General features: G+C 41.9%; 1 protein-coding gene across 1 annotated transcript in view; it reads right to left on the bottom strand.

Annotated features, from left to right (window-relative positions):
- Positions 1–18,301, bottom strand: part of SYN1 (synapsin I) — a 437,372-nt gene that overhangs the window by 244,540 nt on the left and 174,531 nt on the right. Inside the window, exon 5 of the mRNA XM_053695581.1 lies at positions 9,223–9,312. Coding sequence (XP_053551556.1) covers positions 9,223–9,312 — 90 coding nt within the window. The remainder of the gene's footprint in view (positions 1–9,222; positions 9,313–18,301) is intronic.

Raw genomic sequence — 18,301 nt, forward strand, 5'->3', positions numbered from 1 at the left:
ATGCAGGCTTGGACTGTTCCTGCGTAAAGGAGGAAGAGGAAGAATTGCCCTTGAAAATTTCGAAAGGAACAAAATTATTCTGTAGTCCCTTTTGCTTGTTTCTCTTATCCTGAGGGAGTAGATGATCCTTGTCTCCCGATATATCAGAAATAATTTCCGTCAAGCCAGGGCCAAAGACTTAGATGACACGTCCGCAGACTAAAGATGTAAATATAGGGCTCTTCGGGCTAGGACAGAGAAACCTGAACTTTTAGCTGCCAGTTTGATGAATTAAAGAGAAGCATCTGTAATTAAGGAATTAGCTAGCTTCAGAGCTGATATCCTGTCTTGGATCTCCTCCAAGGGAGTTTCGGTCCTGAGAGACTCAGATAGAGCATCAAACCAGTATGCTACCGCACCCGTGACGGTAGCAATGCACGCATCAGGCTGCAATAGCAGACCATGGTGAACAAAATCTTTTTAAGTAGACCCTCTAACTTCTTATCCATAGGATCTTTGAAAGAACAACTGTCCTCTATGGGAATAGTAGTTCTCTTGACTAAGGTGGAAACAGGCCCTTCCACTTTAGAAACAGTCTGCCAAGCCTCCTTGAAGACATCAGCTATGGGAAACATCCTCTTAAAGATAGGTGAAAGAGAAAAGGGAATACCTGGTCTCTCCCATTCTTTAGTAACGATCTCCGAAGCTCGCTTTGGAACAGGAAATACGTCTGAGTAAGTAAATATTTGTCCAGTTTATTAGATTATAAAGAGGCCACCACTACTGTGGAATCACAGTCGTCTAAGGTAACTAAAAACCTCCCGAAGCAATAGGGTGGAGGTGTTCTAACTTAAACCTAAAGGTTACAACCTCCGAGTCTGTAGAGGAAGTTAACTTACGTTTGCGCTGCAATATTTGAAAAGCAGAAAGGGCATCAGAAATAGTTGAAGACATAAGGTAAGCTATGTCTTGTAATGAAATCCCCGAAGGGACTATAGTGGAAGCGCAGGGCACTGCTTGTGAGGGCGGTAAATTTTGGGACGTTTGTGGAGAAAGCTGCGGCACAAATTGACCTTCAACATTGTACTCCTAGACAACATCTGCCTTAGAAGAGACTGGCTCAGAAAATATCTTATCCCTAAAACTTAAAGTCCTTTGAAAACATGAAGGACAGAAAGGGATTGGTGGTTCCACATTAGCGTCAAAATATAAAACACAGGTGACATCTTGCAAGTCTCCTTGTCCATGTTTGTACGCAATTTATTAAATAACAAATAAAAATTATCACATTTATTTGTGCAAAACACTTATAAAAAAACGTTACTGTCTTTTTAAATTTTAAACGGTTATTTTAATTCTTGTTGAAATTACATTCTTGTTAATGTTCTCCTTTTACAGATAAACAAGTAAAACAAATAAAAATTATCAAATTTATTTGTGCAAAACACATAAAAAAATGTTACTGTCTTTTTAAATTTTAAACGGTTATTTTAATTCTTGTTGAAATTACATTCTTGTTAATGTTCTCCTTTTACAGATAAACAATTAAAACAAATAAAAATTATCAAATTTATTTGTGCAAAACACTTATAAAAAAACGTTACTGTCTCTTTAAATCTTAAACGGTTATTTTATTCTTGCTGAAAATAACATAATTTATGCTTACCTGATAAATTCCTTTCTTCTGTAGTGTGATCAGTCCACGGGTCATCATTACTTCTGGGATATTACTCCTCCCCAACAGGAAGTGCAAGAGGATTCACCCAGCAGAGCTGCATATAGCTCCTCCCCTCTACGTCACTCCCAGTCATTCGACCAAGGACCAACGAGAAAGGAGAAACCAAGGGTGTAGTGGTGACTGGAGTATAATTTAAAAAATATTTACCTGCCTTAAAAAACAGGGCGGGCCGTGGACTGATCACACTACAGAAGAAAGGAATTTATCAGGTAAGCATAAATGATGTTTTCTTCTGTTAAGTGTGATCAGTCCACGGGTCATCATTACTTCTGGAATACCAATACCAAAGCAAAAGTACACGGATGACGGGAGGGATAGGCAGGCTCTTTATACAGAAGGAACCACTGCCTGAAGAACCTTTCTCCCAAAAATAGCCTCAGAGGAAGCAAAAGTGTCAAATTTGTAAAATTTGGAAAAAGTATGAAGCGAAGACCCAGTTGCAGCCTTGCAAATCTGTTCAACAGAGGCCTCATTCTTGAAGGCCCAAGTGGAAGCCACAGCTCTAGTAGAATGAGCTGTAATTCTTTCAGGAGGCTGCTGTCCAGCAGTCTCATAAGCTAAACGTATTATGCTACGAAGCCAAAAGGAAAGAGAGGTAGCAGAAGCCTTTTGACCTCTCCTCTGACCAGAGTAAACGACAAACAGAGAAGACGTTTGTCGAAATTCCTTAGTTGCCTGTAAGTAAAATTTTAGGGCACGAACTACGTCCAGATTGTGCAGTAGACGTTCCTTCTTCGAAGAAGGATTTGGACACAAAGAAGGAACAACAATCTCTTGATTGATATTCCTGTTAGTGACTACCTTAGGTAAGAACCCAGGTTTAGTACGCAGAACTACCTTATCCGAATGAAAAATCAAATAAGGAGAATCACAATGTAAGGCTGATAACTCAGAGACTCTTCGAGCCGAGGAAATAGCCATTAAAAATAGAACTTTCCAAGATAACAACTTTATATCAATGGAATGGAGGGGTTCAAACGGAACGCCCTGTAAAACGTTAAGAACAAGGTTTAAACTCCATGGCGGAGCAACAGTTTTAAACACAGGCTTAATCCTAGCCAAAGCCTGACAAAAAGCTTGAACGTCTGGCACTTCTGACAGACGTTTATGTAACAGAATGGACAGAGCTGAGATCTGTCCCTTTAATGAACTAGCAGATAAACCCTTTTCTAAACCTTCTTGTAGAAAAGACAATATCCTAGGAATCCTAACCTTACTCCAAGAGTAATCTTTGGATTCACACCAATATAGGTATTTACGCCATATCTTATGGTAAATCCTTCTGGTGACAGGCTTCCTAGCCTGTATTAAGGTGTCAATAACTGACTCAGAAAACCCACGTCTTGATAAAATCAAACGTTCAATTTCCAAGCAGTCAGCTTCAGAGAAGTTAGATTTTGATGTTTGAAAGGACCCTGTATCAGGAGGTCCTGTTTCAGAGGTAGAGACCAAGGTGGACAGGATGACATGTCCACCAGGTCTGCATACCAAGTCCTGCGTGGCCATGCAGGTGCTATTAGAATCACTGATGCTCTCTCCTGTTTGATTCTGGCAATCAATCGAGGAAGCAACGGGAAGGGTGGAAACACATAAGCCATCCTGAAGTCCCAAGGTGCTGTCAGGGCATCTATCAGGACTGCTCCTGGATCCCTGGATCTGGACCCATAACGAGGAAGTTTGGCATTCTGCCGAGACGCCATGAGATCTATCTCTGGTTTGTCCCAACGTCGAAGTATTTGGGCAAAGACCTCCGGATGAAGTTCCCACTCCCCCGGATGAAAAGTCTGACGACTTAGAAAATCCGCCTCCCAGTTCTCCACTCCCGGAATGTGGATTGCTGACAGGTGGCAAGAGTGAGACTCTGCCCAGCGAATTATCTTTGATACTTCCATCATTGCTAGGGAGCTTCTTGTCCCTCCCTGATGGTTGATGTAAGCTACCGTTGTGATGTTGTCCGACTGAAACCTGATGAACCCCCGAGTTGTCAACTGGGGCCAAGCCAGGAGGGCATTGAGAACTGCTCTCAATTCCAGAATGTTTATTGGCAGGAGACTCTCCTCCTGACTCCATTGTCCCTGAGCCTTCAGAGAATTCCAGACGGCACCCCAACCTAGAAGGCTGGCGTCTGTTGTTACAATTGTCCAGTCTGGTCTGCTGAATGGCATCCCCCTGGACAGATGTGGCCGAGATAGCCACCATAGAAGAGAATTTCTGGTCTCTTGATCCAGATTCAGAGAAGGGGACAAGTCTGAGTAATCCTCATTCCACTGACTTAGCATGCACAGTTGCAGTGGTCTGAGGTGTAAGCGAGCAAAGGGTACTATGTCCATTGCCGCTACCATTAAGCCGATTACCTCCATGCATTGAGCCACTGACGGGTGTTGAATGGAATGAAGGGTGCGGCAAGCACTTTGAAGTCTTGTTAACCTGTCCTCTGTCAGGTAAATCTTCATTTCTACAGAATCTATAAGAGTCCCCAGGAAGGGAACTCTTGTGAGTGGAACGAGTGAACTTTTCTTTTCGTTCACCTTCCATCCATGTGACCTTAGAAAAGCCAGTACTAACTCTGTATGAGATTTGGCAGTTTGAAAGCTTGAAGCTTGTATCAGAATGTCGTCTAGGTACGGAGCTACCGAGATTCCCCGCGGTCTTAGTACCGCCAGAAGAGCACCCAGTACCTTTGTGAAGATTCTTGGAGCTGTAGCCAATCCGAATGGAAGAGCTACAAACTGGTAATGCCTGTCTAGAAAGGCAAACCTTAGATACCGGTAATGATCTTTGTGAATCGGTATGTGAAGGTAAGCATCCTTTAAATCCACTGTGGTCATGTACTGACCTTCTTGGATCATGGGTAAAATTGTCCGAATAGTCTCCATTTTGAACGATGGAACTCTTAGGAATTTGTTTAGGATCTTTAAATCCAGGATTGGTCTGAAAGTTCCCTCTTTTTTGGGAACCACAAAAAGATTTGAGTAAAACCCTTGTCCCTGTTCCGACCGTGGAACTGGATGGATTACTCCCATTAACAAAAGTTCTTGTACGCAGCGTAGAAACGCTTCTTTCTTTGTTTGGTTTGTTGACAACCTTGACAGATGAAATCTCTCTCTTGGAGGAGAGTATTTGAAGTCCAGAAGGTATCCCTGAGATATTATCCTTTAAGTCCACTGTGGTCATGTACTGACCCTCTTGGATCATGGGAAGGATGGTTCGAATAGTTTCCATTTTGAATGATGGAACTCTTAGAAATTTGTTTAGGATTTTTAAGTCCAAGATTGGTCTGAAGGTTCCCTCTTTCTTGGGAACCACAAATAGATTTGAATAGAATCCCTGCCCGTGTTCCGTCCGCGGAACTGGGTGGATCACCCCCAGTAGTAAGAGGTCTTGTACACAGCGTAGAAACGCCTCTTTCTTTATTTGGTTTGCTGATAACCTTGAAAGATGAAATCTCCCCCGTGGAGGAGAAGTTTTGAAGTCCAGGAGATATCCCTGAGATATGATCTCCAACGCCCAGGGATCCTGGACATCTCTTGCCCAAGCCTGGGCGAAGAGAGAAAGTCTGCCCCCCACTAGATCCGATCCCGGATCGGGGGCCCTCAATTCATGCTGTTTTAGGGGCAGCAGCAGGTTTCCTGGCCTGCTTGCCCTTGTTCCAGGACTGGTTAGGTCTCCAGCCTTGTCTGTAGCGAGTAACAGATCCTTCTTGTTTTGGAGCAGTGGAAGTTGATGCTGCTCCTGCTTTAAAATTCCGAAAGGAATGAAAATTAGACTGTCTAGCCTTAGGTTTGGCTCTGTCTTGAGGCAGGGCGTGGCCCTTACCTCCTGTAATGTCAGCGATAATCTCTTTCAAACCGGGCCCAAATAAGGTCTGCCCTTTGAAAGGTATATTAAGTAATTTGGACTTAGAAGTTACATCAGCTGACCAGGATTTTAGCCACAGTGCTCTGCGCGCCTGAATGGCGAATCCGGAATTCTTAGCCGTAAGTTTAGTTAAATGTACTACGGCTTCCGAAATGAATGAATTAGCTAGCTTAAGGATTCTAAGCCTGTCCGAAATGTCGTCCAGAGTAGCTGAACTAAGGTTCTCTTCCAGAGACTCAATCCAGAATGCCGCTGCAGCCGTGACCGGCGCAATGCATGCAAGGGGTTGCAATATAAAACCTTGTTGAACAAACATTTTCTTAAGGTAACCCTCTAATTTTTTATCCATTGGATCTGAAAAGGCACAGCTATCCTCTACCGGGATAGTGGTACGCTTAGCTAAAGTAGAAACTGCTCCCTCCACCTTAGGGACCGTTTGCCATAAGTCCCGTGTGGTGGTGTCTATTGGAAACATCTTTCTAAATATCGGAGGGGGTGAGAACGGCACACCGGGTCTATCCCACTCCTTAGTAATAATTTCAGTTAGTCTCTTAGGTATAGGAAAAAACGTCAGTACTTGTTGGTACAGCAAAATATTTATCCAACCTACACATTTTCTCTGGTATTGCAACTGTGTTACAATCATTCAGAGCCGCTAACACCTCCCCTAGTAATACACGGAGGTTTTCCAGCTTAAATTTAAAATTTGAAATATCTGAATCCAATCTGTTTGGATCAGAACCGTCAGCCGCAGAATGAAGCTCTCCGTCCTCATGTTCTGCAAATTGTGACGCAGTATCTGACATGGCCCTAGCATTATCAGCGCACTCTGTTCTCACCCCAGAGTGATCACGCTTGCCTCTTAGCTCTGGTAACTTAGCTAAAACCTCAGTCATAACAGTAGCCATATCTTGTAATGTTATTTGAAATGGCCGCCCAGATGTACTGGGGGCCACAATATCGCGCACCTCCTGAGCGGGAGATGTAGGTACTGTCACGTGAGGCGAGTTAGTCGGCATAACTCTCCCCTCGTTGTTTGGTGAAATTTGTTCAACTTGTACAGATTGACTTTTATTTAAAGTAGCATCAATACAGTTAGTACATAAATTTCTATTGGGCTCCACTTTGGCGTTAGTACAAATAGTACAGGTCTCATCCTCTGAATCAGACATGTCTAACACACTAGCAACTAAACTTGCAACTTGGAAATATTATACAAGTAAAATACAATGCAAAACGTACTGTGCCTAATAAGCACAGAAAGATATATGACAGTTGAAATCAATAAACTGAAAAGGTTACAGCATCAAACTTTGTAAAACACAATTTTAGCAAAGGCTTGTTCCCATTAGCAAAGAATAACTAACCCTGATGGCTTAAAATTTTTTTAAGAATAAACGTTTTTTATCACAGTCAACTACAATCTCACAGCTCTGTTGTGAAGTTTACTTCCCTCAAACAAGCTTTGAAGACCCCTGAGTTCTGTAGAGATGAACCGGAACATGCAGGAAAACAACAATGACTTTCTGACTGAAATTTTTGATGCGTAGCAAAAGCGCCAAAAAAAGGCCCCTCCCCCTCACACACAGCAGTGAGAGAGATCAGTAAACTGTCAGAATTAGATCAAGCAACTGCCAAGTGGAAAAATAGTGCCCAAACATTTTATTCACCCAGTACCTCAGAAAATGAAAACGATTTTACATTCCAGCAAAAACGTTTAACATAAATTAATAAAAAGCCTGTTGCTTGCCAATAGGCTAAAGTTTATATACACAGTGTAATTCCAGTGAAGTACCATTCCCCAGAATACTCAAATGTAAAATATACATACATGATATTATATCGGTATGGCAGGATTTTCTCATCAATTCCATTGTCAGAAAATAAAAACTGCTACATACCTCTTTGCAGATTAACCTGCCCGCTGTCCCCTGATCTGAAGTTTACCTCTCCTCAGATGACCGAGAAACAGCAATATGATCTTAACTACTCCGGCTAAAATCATAGTAAAAAACTCTGGTAGATTCTTCTTCAAATTCTACCAGAGAAGGAATAACACACTCCGGTGCTATTAAAAAATAACAAACTTTTGATTGAAGAAATAAAACTAAATAAAATCACCATAGTCCTCTCACACATCCTATCTAGTCGTTGGGTGCAAGAGAATGACTGGGAGTGACGTAGAGGGGAGGAGCTATATGCAGCTCTGCTGGGTGAATCCTCTTGCACTTCCTGTTGGGGAGGAGTAATATCCCAGAAGTAATGATGACCCGTGGACTGATCACACTTAACAGAAGAAAACAGTTTTGTTAAAGTCAAATATCCTCTGCACTTCAGCACTCTGCTGAAGTGCTCCTATCTGACCAAAAATCGTCAAGGTCCACAACGGTCTTATTGAGTCTTTTCTTCACTCTGCCGTTATGACTGTAACAAATGAGGCAACTGATTACCAGAAAAAAACACAGTGTCTGCACTAGAAACGCATGAATTCTCCTCATGCAACTGTAGCACAGACCAGTCAATCCACTGAGCGCACTATCCCTGAGACTTGTGCTACGGAATGGCGGCAAAATCGGAAGGACCGACCATCGTGGGCGTGACCTAATGACTAAACATCAATTACTGTGAAACCACTGGAGCCATCTTAATACAGTTAAAATACGATTGCAATTCAGTTAAATATTTAACTTCCTCCAGCCCCAGTGCCCTGGTCCAATATACTGCTCAGAGAGTCCTTTTCCCCAGAAATTAAAGGTAGCACTTACCTTGACTTACCTTGGCAGTAAGGCAGCACTCAGGCTTGAGAGGTCCTCTCCCTCACATCGACCTGAGGATATCAAAAATGCTGAGTCAATGCAACTCTCAGACTAAAGGATAAGGGCAGCAAGTAAATCATGGGAGGCGCAGTGAGAATTATGTCCCACAAGTTCCCATTGCTCTAAAGCCACCAAAAGCTCTACTGTAGAGACTGATATGGACTACGGCTACACCCTAGAACAAAGCAGCACACTCTGGCACCACTTTAAAAATAATAAACTCTTGATTGAAAAATCTAATCTAACACCTCACTTTACCTCTTCCTATCACTAACGTAGGCAAAGAGAATGACTGGGGTGGGAGGGAAGGGAGGAGCTATATATAGCAGCTCTGCTGTGGTGCTCTTTGCCACCTCCTGCTGACCAGGAGGTGAATATCGCACAAGTAAGGATGAAATCCGTGGACTCATCGTGTCTTTAAAAAGAAACATTTGTTTTTTAAATCTGATTTTTTAATGACTATTTTTTTTTTCTTCAAACAACGCACTGCCTATGTCTATATTGTTCTTTAGATATTATCAAATCTACAGCAAAGGATTTCACATCTGTTTAAAATAAAGTTAATTAAAGAAGTGAAAATTTTTAAGGCAAATTTCATGACACATATACCCTGCAGACCTGACGGATGGTTTGGTGCATTGTTACAGCAGACTGTAAGGTAATTTCATGCATACACGCTGCTACATTTCCATCCCTTTAGTTAACAGCAGTGTCTAATGCTTCTGTCATCAGGTCAGGAAATGATTGTCAGGACTGAAAATGTAAAGTCTGCTGAAGATTTAAATGGGATCTATACAAGCATGGTATATACAGAACTCAGTGCTGACTCACCATCTCTTTGTGGTTAGGGTAATAGGTTTGTTCAATGAGAGGAAATTCCTCGGGCCCCAGCTTCCTATGTAGACGGACCATCTGGGAGAACTGAAAGATGTAAAGCAGAATTAGTTAAGGAGAAAATATTCTCAAGATGTAAGGAGATACTTTTAAAAGATATGCAACAATATTTTATATTAAAACCTTATAAATTATGAATATATGATGCAAGAAAATAATAATAATAATAGATATATATAAGTTCCTATAAAGCGCACGCTCACTCACAAGTACATCCACCAGGGTGCCAGTGGCTAAATATAAGAAATCACAATGAAGGCATTCACCAGTGAGTGCCTTCTTTGTGATTTGTTATATATATATATATATATATATATATATATATATATATTATATATATATATATATATATATATATATATATATATAGACAAAGTCCCACAATGAATCCGCCCTCCTATGGTCAACCACCTATTTGTTCAGCTTGCATATAATAGACATCCAAAAAACAGCAACAAACCAGGATTTTCACCAAAGCATATGATCAAATTTATTGACGTTTCGGGGGTTATGTTTCCCCTTCTTTAGAACAATTATTACACACCAAAACCGTGCTTTAGTATCCCTTTAATTAGTGCTATTGCCTTCTCTTTACATAACGTTTCAACAGAGGAAACATTTGTTACTCCTATTTTCAGTATAGGCGAAAGTAGCTATTTCAAATAAGAAATAAAGGAAAAGTAGCTGTTTGCAAACAATTAAATATACTCCAGCAGGTAAAATGAACCATTGGGAACACATTAAAAGGAAAGAAACATTTAGAGATGATGATTTTCCTTTAAATACAGTCTGACAGAGCAAGGTAAAGAGCTCTACAGATTATCTACAGCATTAGAAAAGTCTTAAGAGATGAGAAATGGAGGAAGTAATGATGGAGGAGGATAGACGTAGGTCATAGGCAGATAGAAGATAAGATTTTGGATAATATCTGGAGATTAATGCTGAAATATAACTGTGAGTGATATTGTTTAGAGTTTGTAGTTTAGCGTAATATTTTTTCAATTTGATTCAGTAGGTTATAGGGAGCTAGTGTAGGAATGGCTGATTTCCAAGTGAACTTAATTATTCTGGCACCGGTATTTATTAGGGGCTTGAGAGGGAACAAACAGCAGTTGGGAAGGTTGCTAAGAAGAATGTTGCATTAATAAATGCGTGACAGGATAAGTAATTGATTTAATATTCTTCGGTAAGAAATGGATGGATTCTGTAGTCTTCTACTATAAGTAAGAATTCAGGTGTAGAAAGTGTAAAAAAGTAGAAAATAATTGGAAAGCTCAGTTAGAGATGTTAAACTGAAAGGGGCGTAACGCAATTCATTAGGAAACTGCAGAAAAGTCGTTTGCTACCTGATTAAGTAAAGAAAGTACAATGTCTGGGGAGGAATGATAGATTTTTGTGTTGTCCGCATAGAGGTGGTATTGCTATCTATAGGAGCTTTTAAGTTTCCCAAGGGATAATGGATACACGGAGAAGAACAGGGGACACAAAACTGAGCCTTGTTGTACTCCTACTGAGAGCGGCAAAGAACCAGAGGATGGACCATTGAAGAAGACCATGTATTACAGGTGGATAGATAAGCAACCAATGGAATGGCTGTATCTTAGATACCAAAAGAATGAAGGTTTATAAGAAGAGATGGTGGTTTATTATGTGAAATGCTGCAGAGATTAAGAAGAATAAGGAGAAAACATTGGGCCTTTGCTTTAGCAGAGACTAGATTGTTTGTTACCTCTGTGAGTGCCATTGCTGTAGAGTGTTTACAGATGATCCATAGGGTCTAGTAGAGAGTTAGATGAAAGGAAGTTTGTTAGGACCCCGTAAATTAGCCTTTCTAGTGGTTTAAAGTCAAATGGAAGCATGGAGATTGGTTGATAGATGTGGGATCAAGGGAGGGCTTTTTTAGGATGAGTGTGATTAGCACATGCTTGAAATGATCAGGAAACATGTCAGTGGCGAGAGATGTTAGAGAAGCTCAGTAAGGTGAAAGATATTGGGAGGAATTGTGTATGAGAGGAGGATAAAAGGTTGCATACTCCATCTTCTATAGCAATAGAGAAGCTACAGGGAGTTTCAATAGGAGTGTGGGGTTTGGCATGTGTAGATGTTGTTTCTAAAAGGGACACAACCCAATTTTTTTTCTTTTGTGATTCAGATAGAGCATGAAATTTTAAGCAACGTTCTAATTTACTCCTATTATCATATTTTCTTCGTTCTCTTGCTATCTTTATTTGAAAAAACAGAATTTATGCTTACCTGATAAATTACTTTCTCTTGTGGTGTATCCAGTCCACGGATTCATCCTTTACTTGTGGGATATTCTCCTTCCCTACAGGAAGTGGCAAAGAGAGCACACAGCATTGCTGTCCATATAGCTCCCCCTCTAGCTCCACCCCCCAGTCATTCGACCAAAGGTTAGGAAGAAAAAGGAGAAACCATAGGGTGCAGTGGTGACTGTAGTTTAAACAAAAATTTTTTTACCTGACTCAATTGCCAGGGCGGGCTGTGGACTGGATACACCACAAGAGAAAGTAATTTATCAGGTAAGCATAAATTCTGTTTTCTCTTGTAAGGTGTATCCAGTCCACGGATTCATCCTTTACTTGTGGGATACCAATACCAAAGCTTTAGGACATGGATGAAGGGAGGGAACAAGACATGTACTTTAAACGGAAGGCACCACTGCTTGCAAAACCTTTCTCCCAAAAATAGCCTCCGAAGAAGCAAAAGTATCGAATTTGTAAAACTTGGAAAAAGTATGCAGTGAAGACCAAGTCGCTGCCTTACAAATCTGTTCAACAGAAGCCTCATTTTTAAAAGCCCATGTGGAAGCCACTGCTCTGGTAGAATGAGCAGTAACAGTTTCAGGAGGCTGCTGGCCAGCAGTCTCATAGGCCAAACGGATGATGCTTTTCAGCCAAAAGGAAAGAGAGGTAGCAGTCGCTTTCTGACTTCTCCTCTTACCAGAATAGATAACAAACAGGGAAGATGTTTGTCTGAAATCCTTAGTTGCTTGTAAATAGAACTTTAAAGCACGAACTACATCAAGATTGTGTAACAGACGTTCCTTCTTCGAAGAAGGATTAGGACACAGAGAAGGAACAACTATTTCCTGGTTAATATTCTTGTTAGAAACAACTTTAGGAAGAAAACATAATTTATGCTTACCTGATAAATTTATTTCTCTTGTAGTGTAGTCAGTCCACGGGTCATCCATTACTTATGGAATATATCTCTTCCTAACAGGAAGCTGCAAGAGGATCACCCAAGCAGAGCTGCTATATAGCTCCTCCCCTCACATGTCATATTCAGTCATTCGACCAAAGCAGACGAGAAAGGAGAAACCATAGGGTGCAGTGGTGACTGGAGTTTAATTAAAATTTAGATCTGCCTTAAAGACAGGGCGGGCCGTGGGCTGACTACACTACAAGAGAAATAAAATTATCAGGTAAGCATAAATTTGTTTTCTCTTGTTAAGTGTAGTCAGTCCACGGGTCATCCATTACTTATGGAATACCAATACCAAAGCTAAAGTACACGGATGAAGGGAGGGACAAGGCAGGAACATTAAACAGAAGGAACCACTGCCTGAAGTACCTTTCTCCCAAAAATAGCCTCCGAAGAAGCAAAAGTGTCAAATTTGTAAAATTTTGAAAAGGTGTGAAGCGAAGACCAAGTCGCAGCCTTGCAAATCTGTTCAACAGAGGCCTCATTTTTAAAGGCCCAGGTGGAAGCCACAGCTCTAGTAGAATGAGCTGTAATCCTTTCAGGAGGCTGCTGTCCAGCAGTCTCATAGGCTAAACGTATTATGCTACGAAGCCAAAAAGAGAGAGAGGTAGCCGAAGCCTTTTGACCTCTTCTCTGTCCAGAGTAAACGACAAACAGGGAAGAAGTTTGACGAAAATCTTTAGTTGCCTGCAAATAGAACTTCAGGGCACGGACTACGTCCAGATTATGCAAAAGTCGTTCCTTCTTTGAAGAAGGGTTAGGACACAGTGATGGAACAACAATCTCTTGATTGATATTCCTGTTAGTAACTACCTTAGGTAAGAACCCAGATTTAGTACGCAGAACTACCTTGTCTGAATGAAAAATCAGATAAGGAGAATCACAATGTAAGGCAGATAACTCAGAGACTCTTCGAGCCGAGGAAATAGCCATCAAAAACAAAACCTTCCAGGATAACAGCTTGATATCAATGGAATGAAGGGGTTCAAATGGAACGCCTTGAAGAACATTAAGAACTAAGTTTAAGCTCCACGGCGGAGCAACAGTCTTATACACAGGCTTAATCCTAGTTAAAGCCTGACAAAAAGCCTGAACGTCTGGAACTTCAGCCAGACGTTTGTGTAGAAGAATAGACAGAGCAGAAATCTGTCCCTTTAACGAACTAGCAGATAAGCCCTTTTCTAAACCCTCTTGTAGAAAGGACAATATCCTAGGAATCCTAACCTTACTCCATGAGTAACTCTTGGATTCGCACCAATATAAATATTTACGCCATATCTTATGGTAAATTTTCTGGTAACAGGCTTCCTAGCCTGTATTAAGGTATCAATAACCGACTCCGAGAAGCCACGCTTTGATAGAATCAAGCGTTCAATCTCCATGCAGTAAGCCTCAGAGAAATTAGATTTGGATGTTTGAAAGGACCCTGAATTAGAAGGTCCTGTCTCAGAGGCAGAGACCATGGTGGACAGGACGACATGTCCACTAGGTCTGCATACCAGGTCCTGCGTGGCCACGCAGGCGCTATCAGAATCACAGAAGCTCTCTCCTGTTTGATCTTGGCAATCAAACGAGGAAGCATCGGGAATGGTGGAAACACATAAGCCATGTTGAAGACCCAAGGGGCTGTCAGAGCATCTATCAGCACCGCTCCCGGGTCCCTGGACCTGGATCCGTAACAAGGAAGCTTGGCGTTCTGGCGAGACGCCATGAGATCCAGATCTGGTTTGCCCCAACGATGAATCAGTTGAGCAAAGACCTCCGGATGAAGTTCCCACTCCCCCGGATGAAAAGTCTGGCGACTTAGAAAATCCGCCTCCCAGTTCTCTACGCCTGGGATGTAAATCGCTGACAGGTGGCAAGAGTGAGACTCTGCCCAGCGAATTATCTTTGAGACTTCCAACATCGCTAGGGAACTTCTGGTTCCCCCTTGATGGTTGATGTAAGCCACAGTCGTGATGTTGTCCGACTGAAATCTGATGAACCTCAGAGTTGCTAACTGAGGCCAAGCTAGGAGAGCATTGAATATTGCTCTTAATTCCAGAATATTTATTGGGAGGAGTTTCTCCTCCTGAGCCCATAATCCCTGAGCTTTCAGGGAGTTCCAGACTGCGCCCCAGCCTAGAAGGCTGGCGTCTGTTGTTACAATCGTCTAATCTGGCCTCCGAAAGGTCATCCCCTTGGACAGATGTGGCCGAGAGAGCCACCATAGAAGAGAATCTCTGGTCTCTTGATCCAGACTTAGTAGGGGGGACACATCTGAGTAATCCCTGTTCCACTGACTTAGCATGCACAATTGCAGCGGTCTGAGATGCAGGCGCGCAAATGGTACTATGTCCATTGCCACTACCATTAAGCCGATTACTTCCATGCACTGAGCTACTGACGGGTGTGGAATGGAATGAAGGACACGGCAAGCATTTAGAAGTTTTGATAACCTGGTCTCTGTCAGGTAAATTTTCATCTCTACAGAATCTATAAGAGTCCCTAGAAAGGGAACTCTTGTAAGTGGTAATAGAGAACTCTTTTCCACGTTCACCTTGCACCCATGCGACCTCAGAAATGCCAGAACTATCTCTGTATGAGACTTGGCAGTTTGAAAACTTGACGCTTGTATCAGAATGTCGTCTAGGTACGGAGTCACCGCTATGCCTCGCGGTCTTAGTACCGCCAGAAGTGAGCCCAGAACTTTTGTAAAGATTCTTGGAGCCATAGCTAATCCGAAGGGAAGAGCTACAAACTGGTAATGCCTGTCTAGGAAAGCAAATCTTAGGTACCGATAATGATCCTTGTGAATCGGTATGTGAAGGTAGGCATCCTTTAAGTCCACTGTGGTCATGTACTGACCCTCTTGGATCATGGGAAGGATGGTTCGAATAGTTTCCATTTTGAATGATGGAACTCTTAGAAATTTGTTTAGGATTTTTTAAGTCCAAGATTGGTCTGAAGGTTCCCTCTTTCTTGGGAACCACAAATAGATTTGAATAGAATCCCTGCCCGTGTTCCGTCCGCGGAACTGGGTGGATCACCCCCAGTAGTAAGAGGTCTTGTACACAGCGTAGAAACGCCTCTTTCTTTATTTGGTTTGCTGATAACCTTGAAAGATGAAATCTCCCCCGTGGAGGAGAAGTTTTGAAGTCCAGGAGATATCCCTGAGATATGATCTCCAACGCCCAGGGATCCTGGACATCTCTTGCCCAAGCCTGGGCGAAGAGAGAAAGTCTGCCCCCCACTAGATCCGTTTCCGGATAGGGGGCCCTCTCTTCATGCTGTCTTGGGGGCAGCAGCAGGTTTCTTGGCCTGCTTGCCCTTGTTCCAGGACTGGTTAACTTTCCAGCCCTGCCTGTAACGAGCAACAGCTCCTTCCTGTTTTGGAGCGGAGGAAGTTGATGCTGCTCCTGCCTTGAAGTTACGAAAGGCACGAAAATTAGAGTGTTTGGCCTTTGATTTGGCCCTGTCCTGAGGTAGAGCATGGCCCTTACCTCCCGTAATGTCAGCTATAATTTCTTTCAAGCCAGGCCCGAATAAGGTCTGCCCTTTGAAAGGAATATTAAGCAATTTAGATTTAGAAGTCACGTCAGCTGACCAGGATTTAAGCCATAGCGCTCTGCGCGCTTGGATGGCGAATCCGGAGTTCTTAGCCGTAAGTTTGGTTAAATGTACGACGGCATCAGAAACAAATGCGTTAGCTAGCTTAAGTGCTTTAAGCTTGTTCATAATTTCATCCAATGGAGCTGTGCGAATGGCCTCTTCCAGAGACTCAAACCAGAATGCCGCCGCAGCAGTGACAGGCGCAATGCATGCAAGGGGCTGGAAGATAAAACCTTGTTGAACAAACATTTTCTTAAGGTAACCCTCTAATTTCTTATCCATTGGATCTGAAAAGGCACAACTATCCTCCACCGGGATAGTGGTACACTTAGCTAAAGTAGAAACTGCTCCCTCCACCTTAGGGACCGTCTGCCATAAGTCTCGTGTGGTGGCGTATATAGGAAACATTTTTCTAAATATGGGAGGAGGGGAAAAAGGCACACCAGGTCTATCCCACTCCTTACTAATAATCTCTGTAAGCCTTTTAGGTATAGGAAACACGTCAGTACACACCGGTACCGCATAGTATCTATCCAACCTACATAATTTTTCTGGAATTGCAACCGTGTTACAATCATTCAGAGCCGCTAATACCTCCCCTAGCAATATGCGGAGGTTCTCAAGCTTAAATTTAAAATTAGAAATCTCTGAATCCAGTCTCCCTGGATCAGATCCGTCACCCACAGAATGAAGCTCTCCGTCTTCACGTTCTGCAAACTGTGACGCAGTATCTGACATGGCTCTCGCCTCATCCGCGCGCTCTGTCCTTAACCCAGAGCTATCGCGCTTGCCTCTTAATTCTGGCAATTTAGATAATACTTCTGTCATAACAGTAGCCATGTCTTGCAAAGTGATTTGTAAGGGCCTCCCTGATGTACTTGGCGCCACAAAATCACGCACCTCCTGAGCGGGAGGCGAAGGTACTGACACGTGAGGAGAGTTAGTCGGCATAACTTCCCCCTCGTTGTCTGGTGATAATTTCTTTACATGTAAAGATTGACTTTTATTTAAAGTAGCATCAATGCAATTAGTACATAAATTTCTATTGGGCTCCACATTGGCCTTTAAACATAGTGAACAAAGAGATTCATCTGTGTCAGACATGTTTAAACAGACTAGCAATGAGTCTAGCAAGCTTGGAAATACTTTTCTAAATAAATTTACAAGCAATATAAAAAAACGCTACTGTGCCTTTAAGAAGCACAGAAAGCTGTCACAGTTGAAATAACAATGAACCAAAATAGTTATAGCAACCAATTTTTCACAGTAAATGTATTAAGTTAGCAAAGGATTGCACCCACCAGCAAATGGATGATTAACCCCTTAATACCCAAAAACGGATAACAATTTAATAATTAACGTTTTTCTCACAGTCAAAACACACTGTCACAGGTCTGCTGTGACTGATTACCTCCCTCAAAATGAATTTTGAAGACCCCTGAGCTCTCTAGAGACGATCTGGATCATGGAGGATGAAGTAGACAGATTGTGACTGAATTTTTACTGCGCAAAAAAGCGCTAAAATAGGCCCCTCCCACTCATATTACAAACAGTGGGGAAGCTCAGAAAACTGTTTCTATGCAGAAAACAAAGATGGCCATGTGGTAAAAATCATGCCCCAATAAGTTTTATCACCAAGCACCTCACAAAAAACGATTAACATGCCAGTAAACGTTTTAAACATACATTTGAAAAGTTATGAATTGTTATTAATAATAATAAGCCTGCTACCAGTCGCTTTTACTGCAGTTAAGGCTCATACATTATTTCAGTATTAATAGTATTTTCAGAGTCAATTCCATTCCTTAGGAAAATACATTCAGTGTACACACACTCATCAGCCTAATACCAGTCGCTATCACTGCATTTAAGGCTGAACTTACTTTACATTGGTATCAGCAGTATTTCCTCAGTCAATTCCATTCCTCAGAAAAATAATTTACTGCACATACCTCATTTGCAGGGGGGCCCTGCATGCTATTCCCCTTCTCTGAAGTTACCTCACTCCTCAGATGAGAACAGCCAGTGGATCTTAGTTACGTCTGCTAAGATCATAGAAAACGCAGGCAGATTCTTCTTCTAATGCTGCCTGAGAATAAACAGCACACTCCGGTGCCATTTAAAATAACAAACTTTTGATTGTAGAAATAAAATAAGTTAAAAAACACCATAGACCTCTCACAGCGACCTATCTAGTTAG

Source organism: Bombina bombina, chromosome 12 (assembly GCF_027579735.1).
Source record: "Bombina bombina isolate aBomBom1 chromosome 12, aBomBom1.pri, whole genome shotgun sequence".
Taxonomy (NCBI): Eukaryota; Metazoa; Chordata; class Amphibia; order Anura; family Bombinatoridae; genus Bombina; species Bombina bombina.